Source organism: Cloeon dipterum, chromosome 4 (assembly GCF_949628265.1).
Source record: "Cloeon dipterum chromosome 4, ieCloDipt1.1, whole genome shotgun sequence".
Taxonomy (NCBI): domain Eukaryota; kingdom Metazoa; phylum Arthropoda; class Insecta; order Ephemeroptera; family Baetidae; genus Cloeon; species Cloeon dipterum.
The window spans coordinates 13232937-13258624 of NC_088789.1; the positions used below are offsets into that span (position 1 = coordinate 13232937).

Here is a 25688-nt window from a genome sequence, read left to right on the forward strand (position 1 = left end):
CTTTTTTTAGATCAGTAGCATTTTTATTTTTGTTGACATTCTCATCTTTTAAAGTGAAATTGTGCCACAATACAATAGTGATATTGTGATTATAACAAAATATACAAACAAAAGTCCCATCGTTCATGTACATTATCTTGTGGTAATTAATATACACAGTTCGTATTAACTGCAATCAGTTTTCGCCATCAGCTTAGCAAACTATAGTAGTTTTCATCTTTGACAATCTCAGCGCAGTTTATCATTTTCCTCTATCGATGCAATTACCATAATGCGCGTCATAGCGTTCACAAAATAAGAACAAAAACCTTGACTAGAACTATTCTTTATATCCAAGCTGCTGAATGAGATTATTTGTATAGGTTAGGTTCGTTTTTACTTACTCAAGAGCCTTCAAACCAAAGCTGTTGATAATGGATTGAAGCATATTTAGAGAGATACCGCAAATAAACCCGCTGGCAGATAAAACTCTTCAAAATAAAAAATGAGCAATTTAGTTTTTTAGAAACAAATACAATCTCAAGTAGCGAACTTGACACAAATCTACACAGACACGCACCACACTACACAATCTTCGCTTTCAGCACAGCATATTAGCAGGTGGGAAACAAATTATGTGATCATCTAGTTGTACTGAACGCAGATAAGCCTGGATCAGACAGGAAAGAGACCAGACCATTTTGCTGTGTCAAAGTGAAGCAATAAATTTTTACGTAAAGCGCTCAATAAATAATTATGGGCATTAAAATCAACTAGGAAAGGACTATTATATTCAGCAGAGTGAGAGTGATCCAATAACATTAATTCTTCATCACAATTCTAGGAGAGACGCGCAAGAACTCAACCATTTGCACAAAATAAAAAAATCACAACCTTCATATAAAATAAACGCGACATTAAAAAAGCAGCACAAAACAAAATGTGTGTACGATGATGTGTCTCTCCTCTCACAAGACAAGGCAAAAGAAACGTCAGCCAATGTAATCGATTATCCAGTCTAATCCTTACCAACTAACAATTCAACATTCAAAAATGAGTTCCTAAATTAAAATTAGAGAGATTAAGCAGTTTAATCGATGACCGACTGCAGTCGCCGCTCATTGTCAGAGGGATATGCAGTTGAAGCAAGTATTATTTAAGACTCAAACTGTTGCCAGAATCAGAAATCATCTGCTAGTCCTCCTCCGAGCTCCTCTTTTAATTATTATTACTGACGGAGATGCTCAAAAATTCCTACACAACTACTCGTAAGTAGATGAAAATAGTTGTCAATTGATTACTCATTTAACCAATCAAGGAGAGTCAATTCATGTCAAAGCTGCATCTGGAATACACGGGATGCCGCTGCTGGTGAGTGGTTTCTTCTTTTTTTCTTCGTCGAGCCGCTGAAACTAGATGATGTTGAAGCCGGAAAGCAAAAGTCGGGGAGGCGCTCATAAATTCATGTGCTGGCTTCAGGCGGGGGAGGAGGCTGGCTTAGCTCGTCCAGGGCCATCGGGTGAAACCGGCGACACCTTAAAATCGTCAAACATTGCAGACACATACAATACGGACGATTTAGGCGAAAAATTTTTATTTGATTATGAATTTTCTCCTCCAAAAAGATTTACTTGTCAAGCAGAAGCCATTTAAATAAAAATTCCAAGATTTAATAAATTAGTTGAATTCCACATTTTTCTATCTAAAATAAAAGGCGCTGAGCATGCCATTAAATTTTATCGTTTTAGGAGAAGCAGTTATTCAGCAAATAATGAAAAGAAAATCAAGTTTGTACAAGAAAACCGTTCTCACCTTGCTCTGTTCTCCATTTTTGGGTCACCAGGAGGTGGGGGAGGGTTAGGAGATGGAGAATGCTGCTGCTGTTGTTGTTGCAGCGAGTCTGAGTCTGCCTCACTGCTCTCTTCGCCGCCAGGGTTCAGGCCCAGCAGGTATGTGGGTATACCCCGAGACTCGCGATTAGTAACGGAACCGCCTTGAGAGCGGGGCCTGCGGAACGTGGATTAGTCATTATCAGAGAGCCAACAGGACATGCTGAGGGGGTGTGCGCAGTCTGTGCTCAAGAAGTGGTGGGAAATATCGTCTGCTCGTGAGATTTTATGACAGGTTCTAGTCACTTGTTTTTACAGAATGTTACACAGGTGTGAGGGTGATGCATCAGTTTTGAGGAAAAAAATCTGTTTTCATTTGTGCAGTTCAAAATTAATGAAATTAACCTTTTTTTATTAAATTCTTATATTTCCTTTTGATCGAACTTAAAGCTCTTAGCTTAAGTAATATAACATGATGGTATATAACTAGCAATAAACAAAAAAAGCTACAATTTATATCCGATAAATTAGTTTCAACATCAAAGTTACAGCTAAAAAAAAATTGAGAATCTGGTATTAAAATGTGAATTTGTGTCATTGAAATGTTATGGTTGTGTCTACTCAAAACTTTGAAGATGCAGCAAAGTGGTGAGTTAAAATGTTGGGTTAATGAGAGAGTGCAATCATCCATTCGTCATGGCTTCGACAAGGCAAATATGAGGAGCGCCCATTGCAGAAGTATATTTACACAAGAGTATATATAAGTATATATAATTTGCGAGTCTGCTGCAGGACCTCACCTTTGCCTTATGGGCACCACAGGTCTAGAGTCACTCGTCATGATGGCCGTGGTGGCCGAATTCGGCCGTGGCCGCCGGCGGTGGAACCGCAGGTTGAGCTGACTCTCGTCGGTCACGTACTTGTCCCCCTGGCGGCGGCGCCGCAGGGCAGGCGTGCACCCTCCCAGCTCCTCGTCCAGCTGGGCAGGCACGGCTGGCGCCGTCGCACTCCTCCGCAACAGGCTGGCCAGCATTCTCTGCTCCTCGTCCGAAAAACGCACAGCGCAGTTGCCGTCAAGCACCTCCTCTCTATCACCCGAATAGCTGGAAATTTGTTTTTATTTTTTAAATAATTTTTTTATTTGTTTTCTGAATTTCAATTGTATTAAATAATACAAAATTGATCAATGAAAGACAGATAAATCTTTAAAAATAACAGAACCAGAGTTTTACTCACCATAAACTAGCCCTGGGAGGACTGCTCCTCACTGGCACTGGAATTTTGCTCCTGGAGTTACGTTTGCTGTCGCCATCTTCGCTCCGGCAAGACAAAGGCTCAGGAGTAGCCTCCGTCCTTGGGGGAGTGGAGTTAGTCTTCTTGGGAGAAATATCTTCTTCGTCCTCCTCATCTTCAGCCTCCTCCTTGATTTCTCTTTCAGTACTGATTCTCTGGCTGGGCTCCAAGGAGCCTCCCCTGACGTTTTCCTCAGCTTGAGTAACAGCATCAAAGTAAATAGAAGGGTCCTCGGCTGCGGTTAGGCCGGCGCCAGGACTGACAGGACTACGGGCTTTCACTATACCTGGGGGAGAACCCTCTTTGCTAATGGCTGTAAAATAAAAAAACGATAAATAAATAATTTAAGTGGTGGGATAATTATAGGAAATCAACATAGTAGGGCAAGCTTGATATATAGTTAATCATAGATGTGACCTTTGTTTTAATTTTCCCGATTAGTTTAGGCTTGCCAGATCACCAGGCCCTTTAATTTTTTTCTAATAGTAGACTTCAGTAACAATTTACAAAGAGTTTTAAATTTTCCCATCATTTTCCATCAAGAAATATTTTAATTTTTAGAATCATAATTTAGAGTTTGTAAAAATAAATCTTACAATTGGCAACTTCAAGTGCAGAGCCGCTACTGGACTTGAGGATTCCCTTCGGTCTTGGCTTGTCAAATCCATTTTCATGCACTACCTCAGGTACAACATCCGGCTGTTCAGGTTTGGAAACAACCCTAATCTCCAGTCGGCCAGAAACAGGCTGTGGCATGCACTCCTCTTCTGACTTATCACCCGTTGGAGAGGACAATGGAATGGCCTAACAGTAGAAAATGGTGAACTCCCTTTAGGCAAGGAAAGATGAGGGTCAACTTACAGGCACACTGAGCCTTCTTTGAGCCTCTTTGGTTTTTGTCTCTTCATCTCTCTCTTCCACGGTTCGTCTGCAGGCTACGTTCCTCATCACATCCACTTGGTAGACAATCTCATCAAATGCAGCTTGTTGCAGCAATGGAGCTTCCAGCGATGGTCTAGCAAATGACCAAAAGTTCAAAACTGACACGGCCGGTGTTATCGATGCTCACCTTATGTGGGGTCCGATGTCTGGACAGCTCCATGCGCGAGGCAAAGCTCCCTGCAGCTCAGGGAACTGTTCAATGCCTGCGATGTGCAGGCATGCGAGCCTCGGGCGCGGCGAAACGGACTTTTGCCTGACAGGCGTGGACAAGACCGCTGGGGTCACTGTGATTCTGCCCTCGACAGCATTAGCAACCTGAAACGAAAAGCACGTTTGAGATTGAGCAATTCTAAGAAGTGATTCAAGTTGGAGGTGGGCCAAGCGTCATGTGAGTGCAGGAAACAATAGGCGAAACGAAGCAATGGGTTGTTTTGCGCCGTTTTATTGCTTCTCACCTTGGCATCAGGCCCGATCAATTGGTTGCAAAAATAGCTTAAAGGTAAATGGGTCAAGGTCACCTGTGCATCCGCGAATATGTAACATGGGTCAAGGCAAGGCGCAAGTGTTTTTATGGACTCCTTGATTTGTAACAGTCTGAATAACAAGGAGTTAACGCAATATGTTTGGGGGTTTATCAGTGAAACTTTAAGTTTACACAAATATTTTTAAGACTTTATTGTTGATCAAACTTAAGATCATACAAGGGTGCGAAACAAAATAAATGCACAAGATAACTTCCAATGCCTTTGAGAGAACTTCATAGAGCATAATTTAAGCAAACTTAAAGACAGGAACAGAGAAGAAAACGTGTAGATTAAAATTCAGGCAACTACCATTATTTTTATGGTAAATAATTTAACATAAAAAATCAGTGCCAATAGCTCTCATGAATAATCCTAGCAGCACCGTACCTGATGGCTCAGGGCAGCTGGTTGTTTATCTTGTCGAGAGTCCTCACTGATTCTTGATAGTTCAGGAGGAGCTCCGTTGACTGGCTCTTCTGGCTTCTGTACCAAGGTAGGCGCTGGGACGTGTAGCGCGGCGGAAATCGGCGCTCTGAAGGACCGGTCAGTCATGAGAGCAATCGATGAATCTGCAGGTAAGCTCTGAAATCGACAAGCGTGACTTCTTCAACCGCATTGCACCGGCAAGGCAACTACACACCTCTCGGTGATGCGCTCTGTGTTCTGGACTCTGCAGATTTTCTTGCTTCCACTCGTTGTCTGTTTCTTCAGAATCATCAAACTGAGATTTCCATTGAGATGCCAAAGTGAGACCTGCAAAATGAAGCAAGAAAAGTGTCATAAATTTTATAAATTATTTTTATAGAGCAAACAAAAGATCAAGAGTTGATTTGAATCAGGATACGGCGAATATCAAAGAGTAAAAATAATTATGCACAATGCCGGTCTCTAAATTGAAGGTTTAAAAATCCGGAGTAGAAAATCAGCGATTTATATGAAAGGGGAAATATAAAAAGGAAACTTTTGATCAGCCTAAAAACATTCTATAATTCGAGCATCCTAATTTACCTCCTCCTCCCCTTGTGACTTGCTGAGACAGGTTGTCATCGTCAATTAGTGCGTATTGGGTGATAGAAGTGTCAGCGCCAACTCCACGATGCTTGCTTCGGCCGGCAGAGTGGAAACGTCTGACCCTATGCGCAACCTTCTCTTTGAGAGGTTCCCTGGGATCACTTGGAGAACCTCCTGCAGCAGCGCTGGCTGCGTTTCCACTCTCGGTCACAGGCTTGCCTGCAGCAGATGAGGCAGCAACACTAGTAGCTACAGTTGTCACGGCTGCATGCACCACAGCATCAAAGTAAAAAAGAAGAAAAGCAGAAAAGCAGAAATGAGATGAGGTCCAGGTGTTTTATATCATGATTTGACTGAGGGTAATTGTTTAGCTAAATCAGTTTTTGGAAGCATAGCAAATGGGTTTAAATGAGAGTGGCAGAAATGTTTAAATTACCATAGCTGCATTATTATTTTTATTTTAAAATATAAAGGAGTGAGCCAAATATTTTCAAGAGCATTGTACACTTGTACTTCTGAAGGGGATTGTTTCAATAGCGGCTAATTCAAAATAAAATAATTTACAAATTAAAATCTAAAACAGTTGAGATACGTTTTAAATTATCTGAATAGTGCTTGATTTACAGTGCTTTCTTAAAAGGTAAAGGTTACTCAAAGAAGTGAAGTCAAACTGCCATATAATGTAGTGAGAAGGTAAAATAGCTGATCTTCGATCATGTGGCAATTCCTGAGGCTAGAAACAAACCTGCTCTTGTGACATCATACGAGTAGACTGAGCCATCATACTCTGTAACTCCCTCTCTGACCCTAGGACTAGGCAACTCTGGCGTGGTCTCAGCTTCATCCGCCTTAGCACGTTTCTGATTGTCGTTCCCGATTCCGGAAGGAGCCGACACAGGTCGTCCAGACATGTTCACAGCCATGACCTCACCATCTGCGTAGAAATAAATTGAAACTAGATGTCAAGAATAAATTGGAAAACAAACCAATATCTCCAGTTGAGGCGCGAGCAGCTTGTTCTGGCTCCTCCCCAGCAGTTCTCCTTCCAGGCCTTCTCTTTGGCGATTTTTCCACCTCATTCTGTAACTTGTCAACGCTTACGACGCTGGCGTTGCAGTTTCTGTCTACAACAAGTTTTGCCTCCCGACCCTCAGTGCGCAGTTCGGTGGTTTGCTGGGGCTCCTGAATGTAAGCATCGCCCCTGCGCCTCCGCCGACTAGCTTCAAAGTCCATTTGAGCCTGTTGATGGAATTAATTAGGTTAATACTTGGGACTTCGTCGTTCCAAAAAGCTTACCTCAAGCTCTTTCCTGTTGTCAGGTTCAATATTTTCTTGGTTATTGTCAAGACTAGTAATCATGTTGTCCTCAACATGGTTGTCTGTAATACGACTAGCTGGCAGCATCCTGTAAAAATATAATTTTAACATCACTTTCAAACTTCCCCAATGCATTTTGTTTGATTTATTGCGAGTTAGAAATGCGATAGAAAAATTAAATAAATAACTGGGATACAAACCCTGTGGTAGGTCTACTGATAAGAGCTGGCGAAGGAGAAGTTGTTGTGCTGAGTGGCGCCAGATTTTCTGTGGTTACCTTCTCCCAGTCATATGGATCAGATTCCTTAACTCCTCTCCTTTTCATGCATCGCTCAAATAGACCAATTAACATCTGTGAATGACAAAGGGCTCAATTGCGGGTAAAATTGCTCAATATCGTAAACACTCACGGCATAATCGGGCTTTTCAGCGTATTCTAAAGACTGGATGTGTTCGAGGAACTGCCTGAGATCTGAAGGAAGATGCTTGAGCAGCAGTCTGTGGTCGTACTTTTCCTTCATCAAGCCAACCTGCTCTTTGTCTTTGATTTTCCTCCACGGTAACTGACCATTTACAAACTCCACGAGCATGTAAAACAGAGACCAGAGATCATCGTGCCTGCCCATTTCCTAGAACATATGTGAAAGTTCAACGTCTGTGTGTTTGTAATGCCATGGCTGGAGCCAACCTTGTTTTTGTGCGCATTGATTGAAGCATATCGAACCGTTCCTCTGAAACCAGCTGCCGCTCGGGGAGCCCGAACTTCGCCAGTTGCTGTCGTGTATTGTCTGGCCAGACCAAAATCCAACATGTATACTTTCCTGCAGTTTTGAGGCATTCGACCCATTGAGAAATTAGACTGAAGCGAAAATATATATTAGTGAACAGGACTTTTAAAAAGCGATGAACATACCGGTTTAATGTCTCTGTGGAGGAATCCCACCGAGTGGATGCTTTCAATAGCTTTGAGTATCTGTAGTCCCAATCTCAAAGTGGTCGCTAAAGAAAAAGCACCCCTTGGTTGCGCTCTTCGAAGTTCAGCAAGGTTTTTGCCTTGCAGTTGCATCACCACGTAGTTAAACCTATCGTTACGTCCACAGCCAATAAATCTACAAACATGATCTTTCCCTGCAACCGAAAAAAAATTAGCAAACGGCATATTGACGTTAACAATGTCCGCGCTTACCTTGCAGCTTTTTCAGCACGGCCACCTCCATTTTGAGCACTTGCTTGGGCTGTCGTGCCGACTCGACCTTGAGTGCGACCTGCTCCTTGGTGACCAGGTCGAGACCCTCGTAAATTTCGCCGAAGCCACCGCCGCCGATCTTCCGGGATACCTTCCATCGCTCTTTGACCACGTGGCCAGGCTGCAGCAGGTCTTCGCTGGTCATCTTGATGTTGTTGTTTTGGTCTCCGGCGCGCTCCTCTTCTCCAGAAGAGTGAAACTCGTCCTCGTTTTCTTCCTCCCGCTGTTGCTGCTGCTTTTGGTTTAACCGCTTAACATCTCCTTGCTGTTGCGTCCTGAGAACACACAAATCGATTTTTAATTTTGGTTTAAGGATTTTTGGAATGTTTTCAATCAGATTTAATGAAAGGAGGTGATCAGATTTTTTTAAGATTTCGTCGACAGTCGGCATGCCCGAACATTTTTTCAGCCAATGCGCCTTAGGAGATGTGGCAATTGAGTTCTAAGCCATAAACTTAACTACTAGTGACGAGTGAACAATTTTAACCCTGTTGATGGATGGGTAAATTTGCTGCTTTCGAGTGCACTAAGATATTCGGAAAACAAGACCAAAAGTGAACGCGTCGTGGTTTTATTCAAGAACCAAATTGTGCCGGTGCCTGCGGAATCGGGGAGGCTGTGTTTTGCCTTCTTTTCCCAGAGTTTATTCGAGGAGTCTTCTACTCTCTTGCGTGTTGTTTTGGCCGGCTGGCCAGCGGCCAACGGTTCAGCCAACAACCTCTGCGAGTCACAAAATAATCGTCCCAATAATACAGAGTCCGAGTTGCCAGTCCAACGTTCGGACACACGCTGCTGCTTTGCTTGTCAATTAAACGAAGACCAGCACGGGCGCTCATTTTAGGGACCCCCGTTTTTCTACTGAGGATTAATGACATCGTTGTGCAGTTTTGCGGGGGTCTTTTCAAAACTAATGATCATCTCGTCTGCCTAGAAACACTGTAGAGGGGTAGGACTAAAGTTAAATATCGAACAATAAACACAGAGCCAAGTGACGACCTTGACAAATTTACGCTAACAAATAAGCAACTAGTATTTTAAGGCAAGCCAAATTTCAGAGAAATAATTTTGTAACAATTCTAGGTAAATTCGACAAAAGCCAATAAATTTCCCGCTACACGCGATTTTGATCTGCTGTTACAATGAGAGTAATTTTGCCCATAGCAAGCCACTCATAACACTTAGTTTAGCCAGCGTTTTCGTTTCAACACGTGACTTTTCATTACCGCATGAAAACCGAAGCCATAAATCGCAAAACAAACTCCTTCCTGGGACTATAAAACATTATTTCGCAACGCACGTTTCAACCGTTGGCCGCCTTACAGCATCGTCTGCCGATGAGTTGGAAAAATAAATAGAAATTGCCGACGGCAAAATGATGAGGTGCGGACGAGATGCGCGAAGCCACCCACTCAGACAAGCTCATTATTCGCATAGCCAGACGATGCAGAGTTCATTGGCGTTTTTAAACGCAGCAGACCGAGAGTGCAATCGGAATGCTCAGCGCTCAGCACTTGGTCGCAAGCCCCGGCGCAGTGCTAATGATTTTCCCACTGCACTTGAGTGCAAGGCTCAAATCAATGCACCCACTCGTAGCAACGGTCATTTGAATAAAGAGAATCGCGTGGAGCTGCGCCAGATCGCAAAAATTGGGTTTGATTTTTTTTCTTGGGAATTACAAAGTTAATGCATACGCCAGGCCTATTTTTCAATTAAATGATTATCCTGTGTATAAATTTAATCAACACAAAAAATCGCTAAGAAAAATGTTGTGACAGCGGTCAATCGACACGAAAGTAGATCTGAAAGGCCAAAAATAGCTCTATCATCTATTTTTATCAGGGTTTCCTACGCTCTCAGACACAATTAGATTATATTTCCGGCAATAATCGTCTAAGGAATGCATTTCAGATCATTTGGAACGCAGCCAATCGCACCTTAATGCGACCTAATTTAATATGCAAAAACTCCCTGTTGCGAATAATAGATTGTCAAGCAAATTAGCGAGAATCCAGGTCATTCCAATGTCAAATGACGCCCAATTTCTCGCGTTTATTGGGGCGCGACGTGAGATTACGCGACGGCGTGTTAGCGAGAAACAAAACAATGGCACAAAAATCACCACGGAGCTTCGCTCACCGATCTTTTATTGCTTCCCATTCACTCATGCCGAAAAAAGTGATGATGTAGAGTGGGAGAGTAGCGTTTCCTCGCTTTCGCCACGAACTGAGATCAAAATCGATTTTGACAGGCGGCGGTTGCTATTTTGTACCGTCGCGAACGAGCCAAAATTATTTCGGCTAACCTCGAAAAAAACGAGAGTCGCGTGTAGCTAAACAAGCTCACACAGACTGACTTAATTAATTATTGAAGTCCCGCCATCCCGCGAGGATGATGTTTTTGCTCTGCTGCTGGGGAACAAAGGGCGGGCGAAACCGTCATCGCAGGGAATTTCACAAGAGGTAGCTGTCGAGTGTCTGGCCCCAGGGCGCTGTTTGAAAAATTAAAGCGTAATTACGGAGAGCTCGGAAATGGTAAAAAATGAACTGCAGCAGTGACATCAACAGTATGTCACCGAGGGTTTTCTAAAATGAGTTTAATCAGATTCATCATTTCTCATGGAAATTATGAATTAAATTTTTCTTCTAAAAAAGTTATGCTGCCTAATTTTAAAAATCAGGTGCTATTTATCAATAAAATTCAGAACACCGTTCAATATTTTCTTTTTTACAGTTCAAATCCACATTCAAAGAAATCAATAGAAACATATCTTCAAAATCACGAGCATTTGCAAAGAATCTGAGTTGGCCCAACCCTACGCTAAACTGTGTTGCTTACGAAATAAGAAGCCCTTCGCTTGCTTAGTTAACATACAATTTTCATGTCCTCAACAGAGCCCCGACAGACGACAGGCCGAGCCGCGTGAATTATGCAGGAGTGCCGTCCTGCACGGATACAAGCTTTGATATAAATTGCTGGTGCGACTGCAGGACGGATTCTCAGCACGTACATGCATCGCGAAGATAGAAAGGAGCGGCGGAGGCAAATATTGATTCTGCGATTGCATTAAGGTCAAGGCTGACGCAGCGCGAAAACAGCGGCCGAATTACGGCAAGGGAGCTCGCACGGGAAATCAAGCGGCCGTTGGGAGAAAAATTTTCCTCTCGCACCTGATGTTGATTGCCGAGCGGATTTGCAATGGTGTCATTTTATATTAGGCGAGAAACGGAGGAACGGATCAGCTGGCGGCCCCGGGGTCGCGGCCGTTCGATCCGAGCTTCTCGCTGCTGCTGACGGGGAGGAAAACCCACCTCCGTCGGCGCGGGGCGGGGGATGAATGGCTCGCCAGCCTCCTTGAATGAACAGCGGGTACGTATTTGAGCTGCCGCTGTGCAAACATGAAATTGGTTCAGACTGCGAGTTTTCGTTACACCCGTGTAAAGAGATGGGCCAAAAGTGTGTTTGAGTTGTAAATTGCTAGTCCTTTCAAATGGGATCGAAGAAAAAAGATTTAAAGACTCTTTTTAGCCCCACAAATGAAGGAGCTATATCTTTAAACTTCTTCACTTGAGTGGCACCGAAAATAATAAATCTCAATACCTGTCCCCATTCCCGAGATTTATTTCGTTAAATTTAAATCCAGAGGGAATGAAACTTTAAACTACCTCAAAATAGCCATGCCACGACATTTTTTTTAACAAAAACTGGTGCCCGGCTCTGACATCCATTTTTATGCATAAATTATTTCTGAGTTTAGACAGATGCTGTGGCAGTGATAAAAATGTATTATCATCATCAGACCAATCAGTTTCAGAACACCATGACAGCTATATATAGCAGTAAACAATATTATGATTTTAATCTTGCGTTCATGGTTGTTCTGCGCAAAGTAACTCGATCCTGCTTGCTTCTGCGTTTCAGGTAAAAATCGTAAAAATAGACTACTTGCCATGGATTGTTGGACAGAAAATGTTAGCGTGCTGGTTGATTCTTTCGATATTATTATTGACCTTCACTATATTTTCAGTTGACATGAGCAAAAGCTGCTGAACGACAGGGACATCAAACGCTCCACACAAGCCGCACAGATTACAAAGTAGCGGCACTGCAGGGACGATTTCTCAGACCAGCGCAAATGTTACTCTTTGATTTTGAAATCCCGTGCACTCGGCGAAAGCTGCACAAGGTGCCAACAGATAAAATGTCTGAGGTGCGCCGCACAGGTTGCGTTTTATTTTTCAGCGGTCGCCTTGGGTACACGGCGCAAAGTCAATAAACCCTGCGAAAAGACCAAAGAGCAAAATGCGACGCAGCAGTCGGGCCTGAGGGTAGTAAAATAATCTCCAGCAGCCACCCAACTCTTCCTTTCTTTGCTTCTCGAGTTTTGTTAGTGTGAGGTTCCCATCAGCGACTGCAAGCAGACATTTCCCGGCCCGACTTTGACTTGGGTCCGACCGCCTCGCGATTAACTTTTCTTTGGTGCAGAGAGGATCGATTTCAAAGAGAGCCTTGTTCACCCGTTAGCTTTAATGCATTCGCCCGTCAAAAATAAATGTATGCTTGTGCGCCGGCAACCACGCCCTTTCCGCGATTCCCGTGGAAAATCAGGCAGTCGTGTAGTCACTATTCCAAGGGCGGTCATTGTCCGCAAGGTCAACAATTTAGAGATTTAGAACTGACTGATCATTCAAGCTGAAACATCAATCTTTAGCAACAAACAAAATGGTTTTAAATAATTCAATACTTGTCATTTCATTCTTCTTTTTTCCAGGCTCCAATTACAAAATTTGGAGCAGAAACGCCCTAACTACTTTACATTTCATTGGGTTGGGAGGTACCCACCACACAAAAATTACCAATCCAAAAAATTCGTCTGATAGTTTTCCAGCATGTGAAACGAACATAACATAACTATATATTGAAAGAAATGCACACTTCTGACGCAGCATGCTCCAAGCAGAAATGATAATGCAAATAAGGGAAATTACAAAGAAAATTTTTTTCTCTCTTTGCCACCATTCCGTTTTTAATGTATTTTTCTTCCAAAGGCGCTCGCTGCATCCCTTGCGCTTTCGTCTTTTGATGTAGCATGTCAAGATCGAAGAGGGAAAACAACAAAGGGAATTTCTCTAGTGGAGTGCGCAAGTAGAAGATTTCTAATTCTCTCCCTTTTTTTCCTTTTTGGCGATATGGTGCGGTATTTTTAGAAAACAATTTAGCTTGCTATTACGAACGCCGAAGCGAGTCTTCGTCGGATAATTAGGCCATTAAGGAGAGGCGGAAAATCTGCCAGCGTCATCGAGTGTGCAGTTTTTGCCGACCGGCCAAGCACTCTAGAACGTTTTTGCTTCTTCTCCCCCTGTTGCCCTGGAAATGCTAGGGCGTCGCACGTAATTTGGGCATTCATCATTATAACCACCGCGTCTCGATCCGTGTGAACGGCTTTCGTGCTACCCGCCGATAAATTATGTCTTTTGCAATTTCTTCGCTGCAAAGTAAGTGAGTTTCCACCAATCAGGCTGCGCCGATCGAGGCCAGAATCAATCACATCAGTATTGATTAAAATTTATGGAACGTATCATCCAAATTACTTTTGTTTGATAAAAAAAATTTTTTGGCACACAAATTCATGGAACGGAAATTAACTTACCAAAGGTATATTACACGTTTGATCGATAAAGGGGTGCGTTGAGGTTGACTGACCACGAATGACGAATTCGCAACGAGGGATGTTCCGCTAGAGTGACTCACCACGCTATGATCTCAACTGTGCGTCGATATTTTTGCCACAGACAGTAAAATCTACCCGCGAGTCTACTTCTCACAAACATAGAGAAGAGAACTATGGAGTGGTATTGATCGAACGGAAGGAAAGCCCTCAACTTGGCTTTGAGAGCAGCAGTTCTGATGCAAAAAGGCTTTTCATTCACACCAGACAGAAGAGAAACGTGTAATAAAAGTCAAAGAGAGTTTGAGTTCACTCCACTGGGAAAGCGATCAATTTTTTATTTGATATTATGTGTTGCGACTAAAGTTGCAAAAAGCTAAGTTACGTGTACATTCAATTTATTTAGCAAGGCTTCGAAATAATTAGCACGTTCATTGTTGAAGTTGATTGCCATTACAACCTTGACAAACTGGTCGGGATTTCCGAATGTTCGCCAAATATGCACGTTGTCACGAGGAAGAGGGGAAATTCTCTTTCGTTAGTAAAAAAAACCAAAGAAAGCGATCTATTACGGGACTGTTTGTTTGGCTTGACTTCTTTATCAACACACGCCCGCTAGAAACACCTCGATCACTCACTTAAATCAGTCAAGTTCTATTTTGATTTGCGATTAGCCCTGACGCGAAACGTTCGCAGCAACTTGAGGAAAAACAAAAGCTATACATGGATGAATTATAAGTAACAGGGTGAAAAACTTCTTTTTAGTTATGAAAACTTAATTATGAGAGTCAATTTACAAACTTTTTATGTGTGCTCAACCGACAAAAATTTCAATGAAATGTTTTGTTGTTTGAAGTTGAAAGAAGCATTTTTATGAGCTATTAAATGTTCACATTAACCTGAGATGAATTTACTTTAGCCACGGAGCTCACTGAAACCATTCCTCCCGAGCCGAAATTAGCACATCGATTTTGACAGCCAATAGTGTTGCGAAATCAGAATCAAGACGCAGAAAACAAGACACGGTCGACACGGGAGGAATAGCTAATACTGCAGCACTGTGGGGCTAATTGTAAGTGCGACGCGACGCATGCAAGCAAGCGCACATACGCTCGTGCGTGGTAGCACAGCAGTTGGCCGGCGACCAACCGTCAGTCTAATTAACCAGCGCACGTATATTACTTTAATTCAGCGCTGCAGCAGCATAAGCGAAACAGCATTCAACCCTGGCTGCAGGCGGATTGGTGGAGGCGCAATCGCCGGCTGGCCGAAACCTCACACCTGGTTCCCTCGGCGCCGCGTGCTCCGCGAGCGCAGTTATTCTTCAGCTGCTAGCCGCCAGATGAATTAATTAATTAATCAACTACCACGTGCGGCGCGCTACACTTCCCTCTGTGCTTTGCACGAGCGCTAAGATGAAGAATAGAATGCTAAAGCATATACAATTTGCCTTGTATCTCGAGGGTTGTCAGGTGGTGTAAATGAAACGTCTTAAGAATATATATATATATATATACTGTGCTGCCCCGAGGTGTTAAAAGTAATTTAACTATTACGTAGTACCACGTGAGAAACATTTATCCATGAAATTAAATTATAATAAATTTAATTAATAGGAAATTGACTGTGATGATGAAAAATAACAAAATTTAATTTCAGTAGACATCAGGCGACTATATTGTACAAATTTTAAGTTTAAGTCGTGCTTGTCATTCATACAAAAATACGTTTTAATAACAATATAACTTCTTTGTTTAATCAAAGGGCTTTTAATACTGATTGGTATTGGTAGCTACTGACAAAGATATGTTCAACAAATAAGAGCGATTCTGTTACAGAAAATCCATTAAAAATATTGGAAGAAATCTATTGCTTTAGTGGCGCATTTTACTCAATTTTTTAAGTAAAATCCACCATTTTATAGCACCTAAGGTTGAAATATTTCTGTTAAAATATTATCTTCTTTTCTTATCCTACACCAAGTACTTTTAACAGTCGATAGAGAAAATCTACAAAAATATATTTCCCTGTGTCATAAAATATTTTTCATAAGATAAAATATCTCAAACAAGGTAAGGTCAACCAACTAAAGATTTTCAACAAATTTTATTAAGAGTTTTTGTTGGTTTATTTCTTTCTAGATGGGCGAGTCCCTGATAGTGAACAACTCTCGAATACATACTCCAAATAACATCGCGAGTTGTTGCTGGAACGGACAATGAGACACCTTTTTAAAACAATCAAAGCTTCAATTTCTTTTGCTGGGAAAAATTTATATTTTTTCTACTCCCTAAAAGCTCAATTCGTTTGTTGCAATGGCTGCCTGTAGAGGAGAAAATTCAAGGGAAGTAAAATATTGTGCAACATTAGCGCAAAATTTGCATATATAGTGATACGAAAATTGCTCAAATGTAAGTCTGGATAGTTTTCGAGAGGAAAAGTTTGAAGGGACAAATTGAAGGACACGGAGTGGAACGCAACCCCTAGAAGCCGCAAATCCAGTTTGCGACGCAACCGGCGCGTAATTCATTTAAGGCTTTATCGGCCGTTCGCTTGATGGCTCTTTCAACTCACGCGCTCATTAAATTCTACTTTGAGCCTTGCCAAAATAGGCACATCATTTCCTCTCTCAATAAAAACGCAAATCAAACCCTCGTGTATCAAAATTAATGAAATCGGCCACACGCGCGTGACAAAAATTGGCGTGCTTCAGCAAAAACTGTGAATGTCTCTTAAAACTTGCGAGGACTTTTCCAAACTATCTAACTTTTTAACTAAGAATTTCCAAATGTTTACAGGATATTATTTTGATTACTTGCTAAATTGCTCCTTATCACGCACAGCGTATTTTCGAGGCAAAAGTCAAATTTCTAGCCAATATATGAATGTCAGTGCTATTTTCCGAGCCAAGGCCACAGCCACCTGCTGTCCCTCTCTCTCACTCTTTGTGAAATGTCAATTCAGCTGCAGCATTCGCCGCCCTTCTGCTCGCCACCCCAAACGAGCCTAATTACAAATGGCGCTCCCCCTTCGAATAAATGCTTGACTTTTCAGGCCATTTACCGTTGGCGGGCACCATTTGCGGTCCTCATGAACTGAAATGTAAAAAATGTCCTTCTGATTCAAAGGGAAAATTAATTAAATGCGAAAAGGAAATCAATTTCAAATTTTTTTTACAGAGACAAAACTAAGAGGACAGGCGTGTAGCACTAGTAAACACCACTAGCTTTTTTATGGCATTAAATGTCAACGAACAGCTGCTATAATATTATAAATTAACTTACATATTTTATTTTGCTTCAAAGGCGAAATGGAGAATTTGCACAAATTTGAAGGGACCTGGATTCACGTTAACGTTGTTAAAAATGCATATTTTTAGGGCCTAAGAATGGACTGGCGCGCGGATCCAGAGCTCGCGAATCTCGATTTAGCACAGTGTTTGCTATTTTAAGCTGAATATATAGCGATTGAACTTGGCATTCGAAGAAGCCAGATTAATAGAATCAAAGCAGAACCGTTATTGCACGTCACTTTCTCGATTGGCAGTAAATAAAAACACAAATACAAAAAAAGCGCACGCAGACAGCATAATATTACAATTCACACAGCCCCTGCCATTGTTACTGCCGGCTCCACGAAAACGGAGACGCATACGATGAATTGAAAAATCGATTTTCCCTTCGCTAACCTTGCGTGAGAGTCGGGAGCTATGACCTGAAGAGGCTGTTTTCGGCGGAAAATATTGGACACAAAAGGAAACCAGAGCTTCCTGCCGTGATTTGCATAATTTGCCAATTTTATTGCGCTCGATTCCCCTGTGAGTTATGCAGCTCGGGCACAGCCGTGAACGGCTGGCTGCATAAGTCGAGAGGTAGGCGTGACCGCGGCCGCCGTAATCTGACACCGGGGCCGCCGGCGGTCCCGAAATGGGTCCCACGCGGCCCGTCGCGCTTCCGCGAGTGGCGGCGAGGCTCGGTGCGAGGCACTTACCGGGGGGCAGGTGAGCTATCGGCGTGTTAGAGAGTCCATCGGCCGAGGGGAGGCGACCAGGTGGGCCAAATTCGGCCAAAATTCGACTGAGATCGGCGCCAACAGCACTGGCACTGGGCGCCGCGAGTAAGGCCCCGCGTTTCTGCACGACGTACACGCGATTCACTGGCCTCTCGGGCGATCAGCGCCGCTGACAGGTCGATAAAAGAGCTGCTCGGCTGAGGTGAGAGCCACCGACCGCCATGTTAGTTTTGAGCTGCTGCAGCACTTTTCTCTCTCTCTCTCTCTCTCTCTCTCTCTCTCTTTCTCTCTCTTTCGTTTACGGCCGCTCGGCGAGCGAGCTCTTCGCACCACCATCTGGTATCCGGCTGCTCGAAGCTCGAGCCAGCCAACTAGATTGCCGCAACACGCACGGCGCCACTGGCCGGCGGAATGCATACTTTCTATTACATACACTCTCTCCATTTGACTCCCATAGAAGGGTTGTGATGAAAAAAATCACGACTTCTTGTAATTACGATTCCATTACATATTTTTGCTGAGTAAAAATTTAGCTGAGAAGTTTCTCAGGTAGCAGTGTGCTTTCGTCTCGTATTTCTTGGTTTTGCAATATACATAATTAATTATTACGTATCGCACTCAACAAATAAAATGAAGTTATGAAATTTGGAGCCTCTTTTTTGCATAAATAGATTTAAATTTACACAAAAGGCTGCATATAAAAATTACTAATAGCATAATTTTTCAAAATCGTGTATTTTTGGACCTGAAATATACTCGGCGTCGGCACATTTTGACGCATTTGAAACCCTGGGACTATAGTTGTTGGAAGAGTCTGACATTCTTACATTAACATTTATAAAAATTTTAATTTGGTTTTGGGTAAACCCTTTTTGGTTTTGAAGATTATTCCGTCTTTAGCGTTAAGCCCTTTTGTGGTTCCTTGATTTACCAGTGAAAATAAAAAATCGTGGAGTATAATCCAATAAATATTCATCATTTTTTTGAAATCCTAGCCACAAAAAGTAAAAGTGTCGTGGTTTATCATCAACTACTAGAAAGTTAGATCCGAGGAAGAAATATTTTACTGAGAAGTTAATTTATTCTTCTGTTTTGCTAACTGTGAGCAAATGAAAGCATGTCCAATGTCAACGCGTGTTTTGTTTACAGCTTAACATTATTTTGTACAGCAACCACATGTTTGTATGTATCTAGGTTACCGCAGTGCACTCTCGCAGTTGTTTGCTGTTTGCGGGGATTTTCGCAAAGTTTCTCACGCGACCCCCTTTCTTTTTCCTCTCGCAAACGATTTTCGCCCCCGGCATCTAATTTTAAACAACAAAACACTTTAGTTGCAAAATTCAGAATAAGGCCAATTTGCAAATTCGGTTCGACGCGAGCGTTCTCGTGTGTTTTGCGTGCGCGCCGCATGAATACACTGGCTAAAATGTGGGTTAACAACAATTAACCGCGCTGCCAAAGCCCGACAACGTGACCCCCGGCAGTAAATTTTAAAACTCGGCAGCCGACCCGACGGCTCTGACGCTAGCGCGAGATTTCACGGACCATATGCGCTTCGTTAGCAGTAGACTGAAACATACAATATTGCCTTGTGGCTACTGAAGAGGAAGCAGTCGAGACGGTAGCAGCAGCAGCGCCTTAGACAATGAAAGTATGCAGCCTGTACAGCTCGTCTTATAAACCGGCTGCATACCCATTATCGGCGAGAAATTAATATCGTAATTCGTTCTTTTTATTTGGTTCATATTTTTAAAAAAAAAAAATAAAAACACATTCACTCATTGAATTTTGTCAATTTTTTTTTAAAATTTAAATACATCATAAAAAATGAACAATTTTATCATGCTGTATTTGAGAAATGATTTTTGTGAAAATTTGTTTTCAAAATCTTCAGTTTCGATGTAATTTCAATCGAATTGGGATATTCTTCATTATAATTAAGTTCTTCCGTAAGAATACAAAAATATACGCGTAAAAATGTTCCACAAGGCGTACTTTCAAAAGATTGACATTTCCTCTTAATATTCTACTCTTCTTTTTCTTTATCAATGGTTTAATTATGTTTTTCACGCTATATATCACGTTGCATATTAAATTTCGATGAGATAGTAAACAATAAAGATTGAATTTCAAAAATTTTGAAATGTTTGGGTTTTGTTGGATCTGAATACGATTTTATCTTTATCCATGCCACACACATCTCTCGTCAGCCAGTCGATATTAGCGTGCGTATAACGACAGCAAGAGTCTCATTCCCCGTCAGTCGTTCGCGTTAAGAACACCTTTATGTCAAACAAAATATGACCGCAGCAGACGGAAATCTTCAGCTGCGGGTTAAAATAAAACCCATCAGCTCCCGCAAAATTTAAAAATAAAAGAGTTAAACTTTGTGTGAAGCAAAGTAGTGAGAAAGAGAGAGCGGGTTCTTTGTTCGCACTAAGCTTTCAACACGCCATCAAACCCAATATAGTGGCTCTAACTTATTCGAATTTAAATCTTCTCGGCTCGGACAGGGAGACAGTTGCAACATGCAGCCCAGACGAGAATTCGAGTCTCATGGTGTTTACATAAATCAAGCGTGACTTGAGGCCGGAACATATGTGTCGTAAGTGAAATCGCTTTCAGTTCAAAGTTTGTTGACTCTCGAACCCTCAAAGCCAAACTGCCAAAAATAAGATAATTTTTGTGTTGTGCTAAAGTAAAAAAATTTTTTTCGGCTTTAAAGTAAAAAAAACAAGCATGTTGTATAGATCCAAAATTAATTATTTTTTAAAACCCGATGGATTTATAGATGCACCTACACCAACGTGCTTAATAATTTATCATATTTCATCAAATGTAGTCTGAGAAAAAATATACTAATTTTAAATATAGCTTAAAATAATACATGACAAAATCTTTAAATGATGTTTATCCCGGTTAAAATGACAACATAGCTGTGCAAAAATAAACAAATTTATCACTTCTATCGCTTTCTTTTTGCAGCTATTTCCTTACATCGTCTTCCATAAATCAACTTAATTTGTCTCTTTTTTTATGTTTTGTCTAGAGAGTGTCATTCTGTGTCCAATGACCTGCACTGGTTAAAACAGAATTAACGGGGTTGATCGGCACCTGTGATTAGAGCCCAGCGTCAACAAGTTGGCACAGGAGAGTCGGCCAAAGAGATTTGGGAAGGCCCCACAGCGCGTGAGAGAGGCCCAGCTGCTGCCGCAGCGACCGACTATTTTTACCAAGCGCGGTCCTCACGAGGAAGTTAATCCGCTCGCTGAACATTAAAAAGCAAGATTTGAAATTTGGCAGGCAAAGAGGGTGGGAGACATTAAAAACGTCACATAGCCGCGCGAGAGGAGATTAATCGCAGCAGCATAATTATAACGAGCGCAGAATGAATATATTTATCACATCAAAACAGTTTCCGTCAAGGTCAGGAGGGAAGTTTCGCCGTGCTATGATTTGTTGTGATGTAGGTAGCAGAGGGGTTTTGCTCTGCGCCTCTCTCATAACGAGACAGACAACATCATTAGTTCGTTCGTGGTAATGCGTTTTCCTGCTCGCACTCGCTATAGGCGCCTTGGTTACTTGGGTTTCATCGTCGGCGTTGAAAGATCAAGGCTTTCCTATTTTGTTTTGTAACGGCGAAATCTATTATCTAGGCTCGAATTGGCTCTAAGGTTATCTAGAGGAAACTACCACTCTCGTGATAAACACTAACGTTTACAAAAGTTGGTGAACATTTAAACAAAATCATGCCAAATGCATACAATTTCAACGATGCTCTTAAAATGTTGGCCTAACCAGGAAACTCACAGAAGCAATAAAAATGCAATTAAGTGACAATTGACGCATGAAATCAAGTTTAATAGTCGGTAATTTGCGTATGCGTTCCTCATTTAGTCTATTTTGAACTCAGAACAAAGGTCTCTGCCAAAGTCTGTAAGAGTTGCGACCGATGGGTGGGTACTCCCCATTAATTTTACCCATGATTTAGCATCCTTGATAGTAAACTTGAAACGAGCTTGTCCTCGCTCGGATAGAATCAAAACTTGGCTGGGTTTTGCGGCAGCATCTGTCTGCGCTGTGCCAGGCGATTCTTCTTGTCTGCTCTTGCTGCGAAAATTTGCAAAAAAAATCCCCAGCCGTTAGAGCTGAGGAAAAAACGCGAGTGCCTTCAAAACAAAGGAGACTAATAAGTGAAAACAATAGAAGTGTGCAAGCAAACATTCGACGAGCGGCTCTTTACAATCGACACGACAGGCGATATAGCAAAATACATACGCCTCTTGGCAAATGCTCAGACGGGGCTATTTCGGAGAGGCCGGCTTTCAAAGTAGCAGGTATCATTGCTGGCGGAACTTATTTTTAAGTTTTGCTTTCGCAACCGACGACTTCATTAGAGTTACTCTGGATCGTATTTTTGTTGTTGTATTTCGTCTCACAAAAAGTTGGACGCGTGTGAAGTAATAGTCTGCATGCGCAATGGTGCTTAAGGTTGGACAGCACGTTATGCTCGAGACTCTTTGAGACTGCAGCTGGAAAGATAGCATTATTTAAATAAATTAATCTGGCTTCATTCCTCAGTTCTTTTCCTCCGCACGAATGCTGCACCAATGAGGTGTGGCTAATATTTTTGCTTCATTCCAGCATATTTCCAGTAACTCGAAATCCTTTAAACCATCACATGACATATAATTAAAAGTCAAGCCCACGCCCCTTTCTGTGTTTAGTTTAAAAGTAAAAGCAGTTTTTGTGTTTGATATTCGTTCAGAACAGTTTAGACTGAATCCATCAAAGCGTACAGAGCTTTGCACTGTTATGTCAGAGAACGCGGTACATTAACTTCAATTTATTGGGCATTTCTTGGCACGCCGATGCTCACCTTAAGCGTGTACCCGACCGATGTCACAAGCAGCAGTGGAATGCTTTTTATAGTGCGCACCGGTTTACGCGTCGATTGCTTAGGACCGATTCGTGATTTTCAGCAAAGAATAGAATGCGGTCGAAGGGGTTTGTTGCGCTAACAGGATCCCAGGGGAGGAGCGCATTGAGACGTTACTGCCGAAATTACTGTCAATTAAAGAGCCATCAATCTTCACTGTGCGCTTAGCTTTGAGCTGGAAATACTATCCTAGCTGTTTGCCCAGACAATCTCGTTAATTTTAATTGCTTTTGCAAAGGATTACTGCATGAAAATTAAATTTCTTAGATTTGATACTCTCTGCAGCAAATAAGTTTGTTTGCTATTCGAATTAAAGCCTGCGAATCATTTGTGAATAAATAGTGTGTGCCTGAATGCCTAGCTGCCGTTGATGCAGTGAAAGATCAGAGGTGCATCGGGATATATTTAGGGTGGTCCCGAGAAGTAATAGACCACCAAGGTTGCTGTCCTTGAAAAAGTACTCACTGTACTACGCATCTCTTAAGAGGGAGCAGCTGGCTGCGAAAGTTTTCAAATATTGGGTGATGGTGTCTGCGATATTTTTGCTCGCGTGTTTATATAAAACATAATGACAGACATGCGAAAAATAATTTCGCACTTGAAATAAGTTATTTCAAATTTAAAGTAACAAGAAACATTATGAAATTACATTGTAAGAACTTTGCATTTTTGATAACAAAAATTGAAACAATTAACTAAGACTTCGCATAACATTGAAAACTATCAAGTTTCAATAATAAAAAATAACGCTTAAATTGCTCTGCCATTTTAGGTTCTTTATCCATTCGATAATTATGTTACTAAATTACTATTTAATTTAGATAATTACTAAATACAAATTTCAAGCCCAATAAAGTGCGAAAATGTATAAAAACTTTACATTAATATAGAAGCTTCTTTAGGTTTATTTAAATCTCATAAACCAGTTTAGATTTTGTATGTGTAAGTAAGCATAAGCGCTAGAAATATATTTTATTGGATTTGGCTTACAGTTTAGAATTTCATAAATAAAAAATTGTTTTCTCTTCCAAGGTTCACGTTCAAGGCGTTTTATTCAGCTGGCGATCTCAATCACTTTTCTATCTTTAGGCTCCCATTTTTCAGTAGTACGTATTGAAAACTACACGGCGCGTATAGTAGACATAAATAGCACCAGGAACTATAAATTCAGCCTGCGTGGCGAGTGCACCAAGAGCAAACTCAATCTAAGCACGTCTGCCTGTCTTCGCCAAAAAGCAGAGCTTTGCGTACGTGTTGAAGCCACGCGCGAGATTAATAAATTTCCGAGCCTGTGCCAACACCCGCTAATGATAACGCAAACATCGATGCGGACCGCGAAGAGTGCTTTTAAATCATTCGTCCAGCGCGGCCGTTGATCTCTGCTAAATTCGCCACGATTTTGCGATTTCACGGAAGCCACAGATCGTTTGGGTTCAAAATAAACAGCAAAAACACGTAGCAGCAATCCTATTAGTGTCAACGCAAATGGGAAAACAGACCACTTCAAAATATTGCGAGGGACGCGCGGTGCTAAGGAAACAGACCAGCGTCAGCTTTTTCACTTTCGAATTCCACCTGATTTTAATATGTATCCGGCAATCAGATTTTGGCGTTAGAAGGTAAATAAAAATGCGATGGAGCGTATTGGTTTTGCTACTGTTGGCTGACTTGACAGATTATTAATTTTATTTAAATTTTATTTTATTTTAAAAATTTTTTGAAAATTCTTGCTAAAAATGACAAAAACTATCAGACTAAATCATTTAAATGTAACAAATGATTTCAATTTTATCAGAAATCCACTAGACAGAGAAACAATAAAAATCGCATAATTGTACTCACCACTTCATGCTCACTCCGAAATTATCTTCCTATGGTTTTATAAAATTCACTCAAGAATGCCCGCGCCCAGCGGGTGTGTGCCACCTATTTCAACCAGATACAATCCTCCGCTCCCGCTGGCACCTAAGTGGGTGAGCTTGAGAACGACACTGAGTGAGCCTCCTGTCTTTCTTCCATCCCATTTTCTCTCGCCGCCGCCACCCGTGCCCCTTCCGCCCCTATCATCCTTCCGTCCCGCCGACTCGTGTCATTCGTTCGAGTCCGCAAAAAAGCTATTAGTCAAAATTAGTTGAGGCAAATCAGTTTGCGGCCTCTCCGAAAATCACTAACTTTTTTCTTACATAATTGCAATATTAATTATTAACAACTTTTTATATCCCTCACCCACACCTTGATTGTTTAGAAGCTTTATAAATATTGATCTGTCTTATGATTGCCACGCTGCCAAGGTTTCGGTACAATTGCAGGCTGGATGTTGTATAGGGCCGTCATATTATACAGTCAGAGAAGCATTATTCAATTGCCAACCATTTTCCTGCCATTTTGTATAAAGAGAAAAATCAGACAAGTGTTAATTCATGAAATATCAGTGTTTTAGTTTGGTGATAAAGACGTTTATTATGCTCCCCAAATTTTGCACCGATACAAGTATTTCCAAAATATGTGAAATATTATTGTAGATTTTTGTGCAGTAGTACATATTATAAGTGATATAAATTATAATGATGCAATTTATAAAAAGCACTGTGAAAAATATACTTACTGCGAATTCTACTGCTCAAAACTATATTTCCAGTCCCAGCAACTTCACTGATTAACAAATAAATATTAAATTTCTAAATTTTTGTGATTTTTATTTTATTTAATTTATAATCGAGAGGACTCTGGATAAGAAAATAATTGTATGTTATTTATCTTGATGATTTCGATTTAAAATTTATGACCAATATTTTGTTAAATTTTTGCTTATAAAACGCACCTGCTGTGATTGGTTCATCAATATTCAAAATAAAATGTTAAACCGTGCACATTTTCCAACATTTAATAGAGTGAATATTGTAAGCACGCGCATTTCGTGAGCTTCTATTTT

At 41.4% G+C, this 25688-nt stretch overlaps 1 protein-coding gene across 6 annotated transcripts; it reads right to left on the reverse strand.

Annotated features, from left to right (window-relative positions):
- Nucleotide 1: 1 nt before the first annotated feature.
- Asator (asator) lies at nucleotides 2-24757 on the reverse strand. Of its 6 annotated transcripts, none has more exons than XM_065487337.1 (19): nucleotides 24599-24757; nucleotides 8082-8416; nucleotides 7809-8023; nucleotides 7584-7754; nucleotides 7306-7524; nucleotides 7096-7247; nucleotides 6875-6983; nucleotides 6565-6817; nucleotides 6324-6512; nucleotides 5576-5797; nucleotides 5208-5320; nucleotides 4955-5149; nucleotides 4171-4358; nucleotides 3963-4116; nucleotides 3698-3905; nucleotides 3045-3414; nucleotides 2609-2911; nucleotides 1792-1986; nucleotides 2-1514 (listed from the first exon to the last, which is right to left on the reverse strand). In XM_065487337.1, the coding sequence occupies exons 1-19, from the start codon at nucleotides 24604-24606 to the stop codon at nucleotides 1442-1444; spliced, it is 3672 nt and encodes a 1223-aa protein (XP_065343409.1). In that variant the 5' UTR covers nucleotides 24607-24757; the 3' UTR covers nucleotides 2-1441. The 6 variants fall into 6 exon arrangements, with proteins under 6 accessions (XP_065343409.1, XP_065343410.1, XP_065343408.1 ...); XM_065487338.1 differs by having other exon boundaries at nucleotides 2729-2911; nucleotides 5576-5842; XM_065487336.1 differs by having other exon boundaries at nucleotides 5576-5842.
- Nucleotides 24758-25688: the final 931 nt, after the last annotated feature.

Excerpts from the sequence above, each read along its gene's own strand:
- Asator (XM_065487336.1), bottom strand. Across the intron at positions 5,150-5,207 it reads ACAGAGCGCATCACCGAGAG|AGCTTACCTGCAGATTCATC; the intron begins GTGTGTAGTTGC and ends TGTCGATTTCAG. Across the intron at positions 4,359-4,954 it reads CAGCTGCCCTGAGCCATCAG|GTTGCTAATGCTGTCGAGGG; the intron begins GTACGGTGCTGC and ends TTTTCGTTTCAG.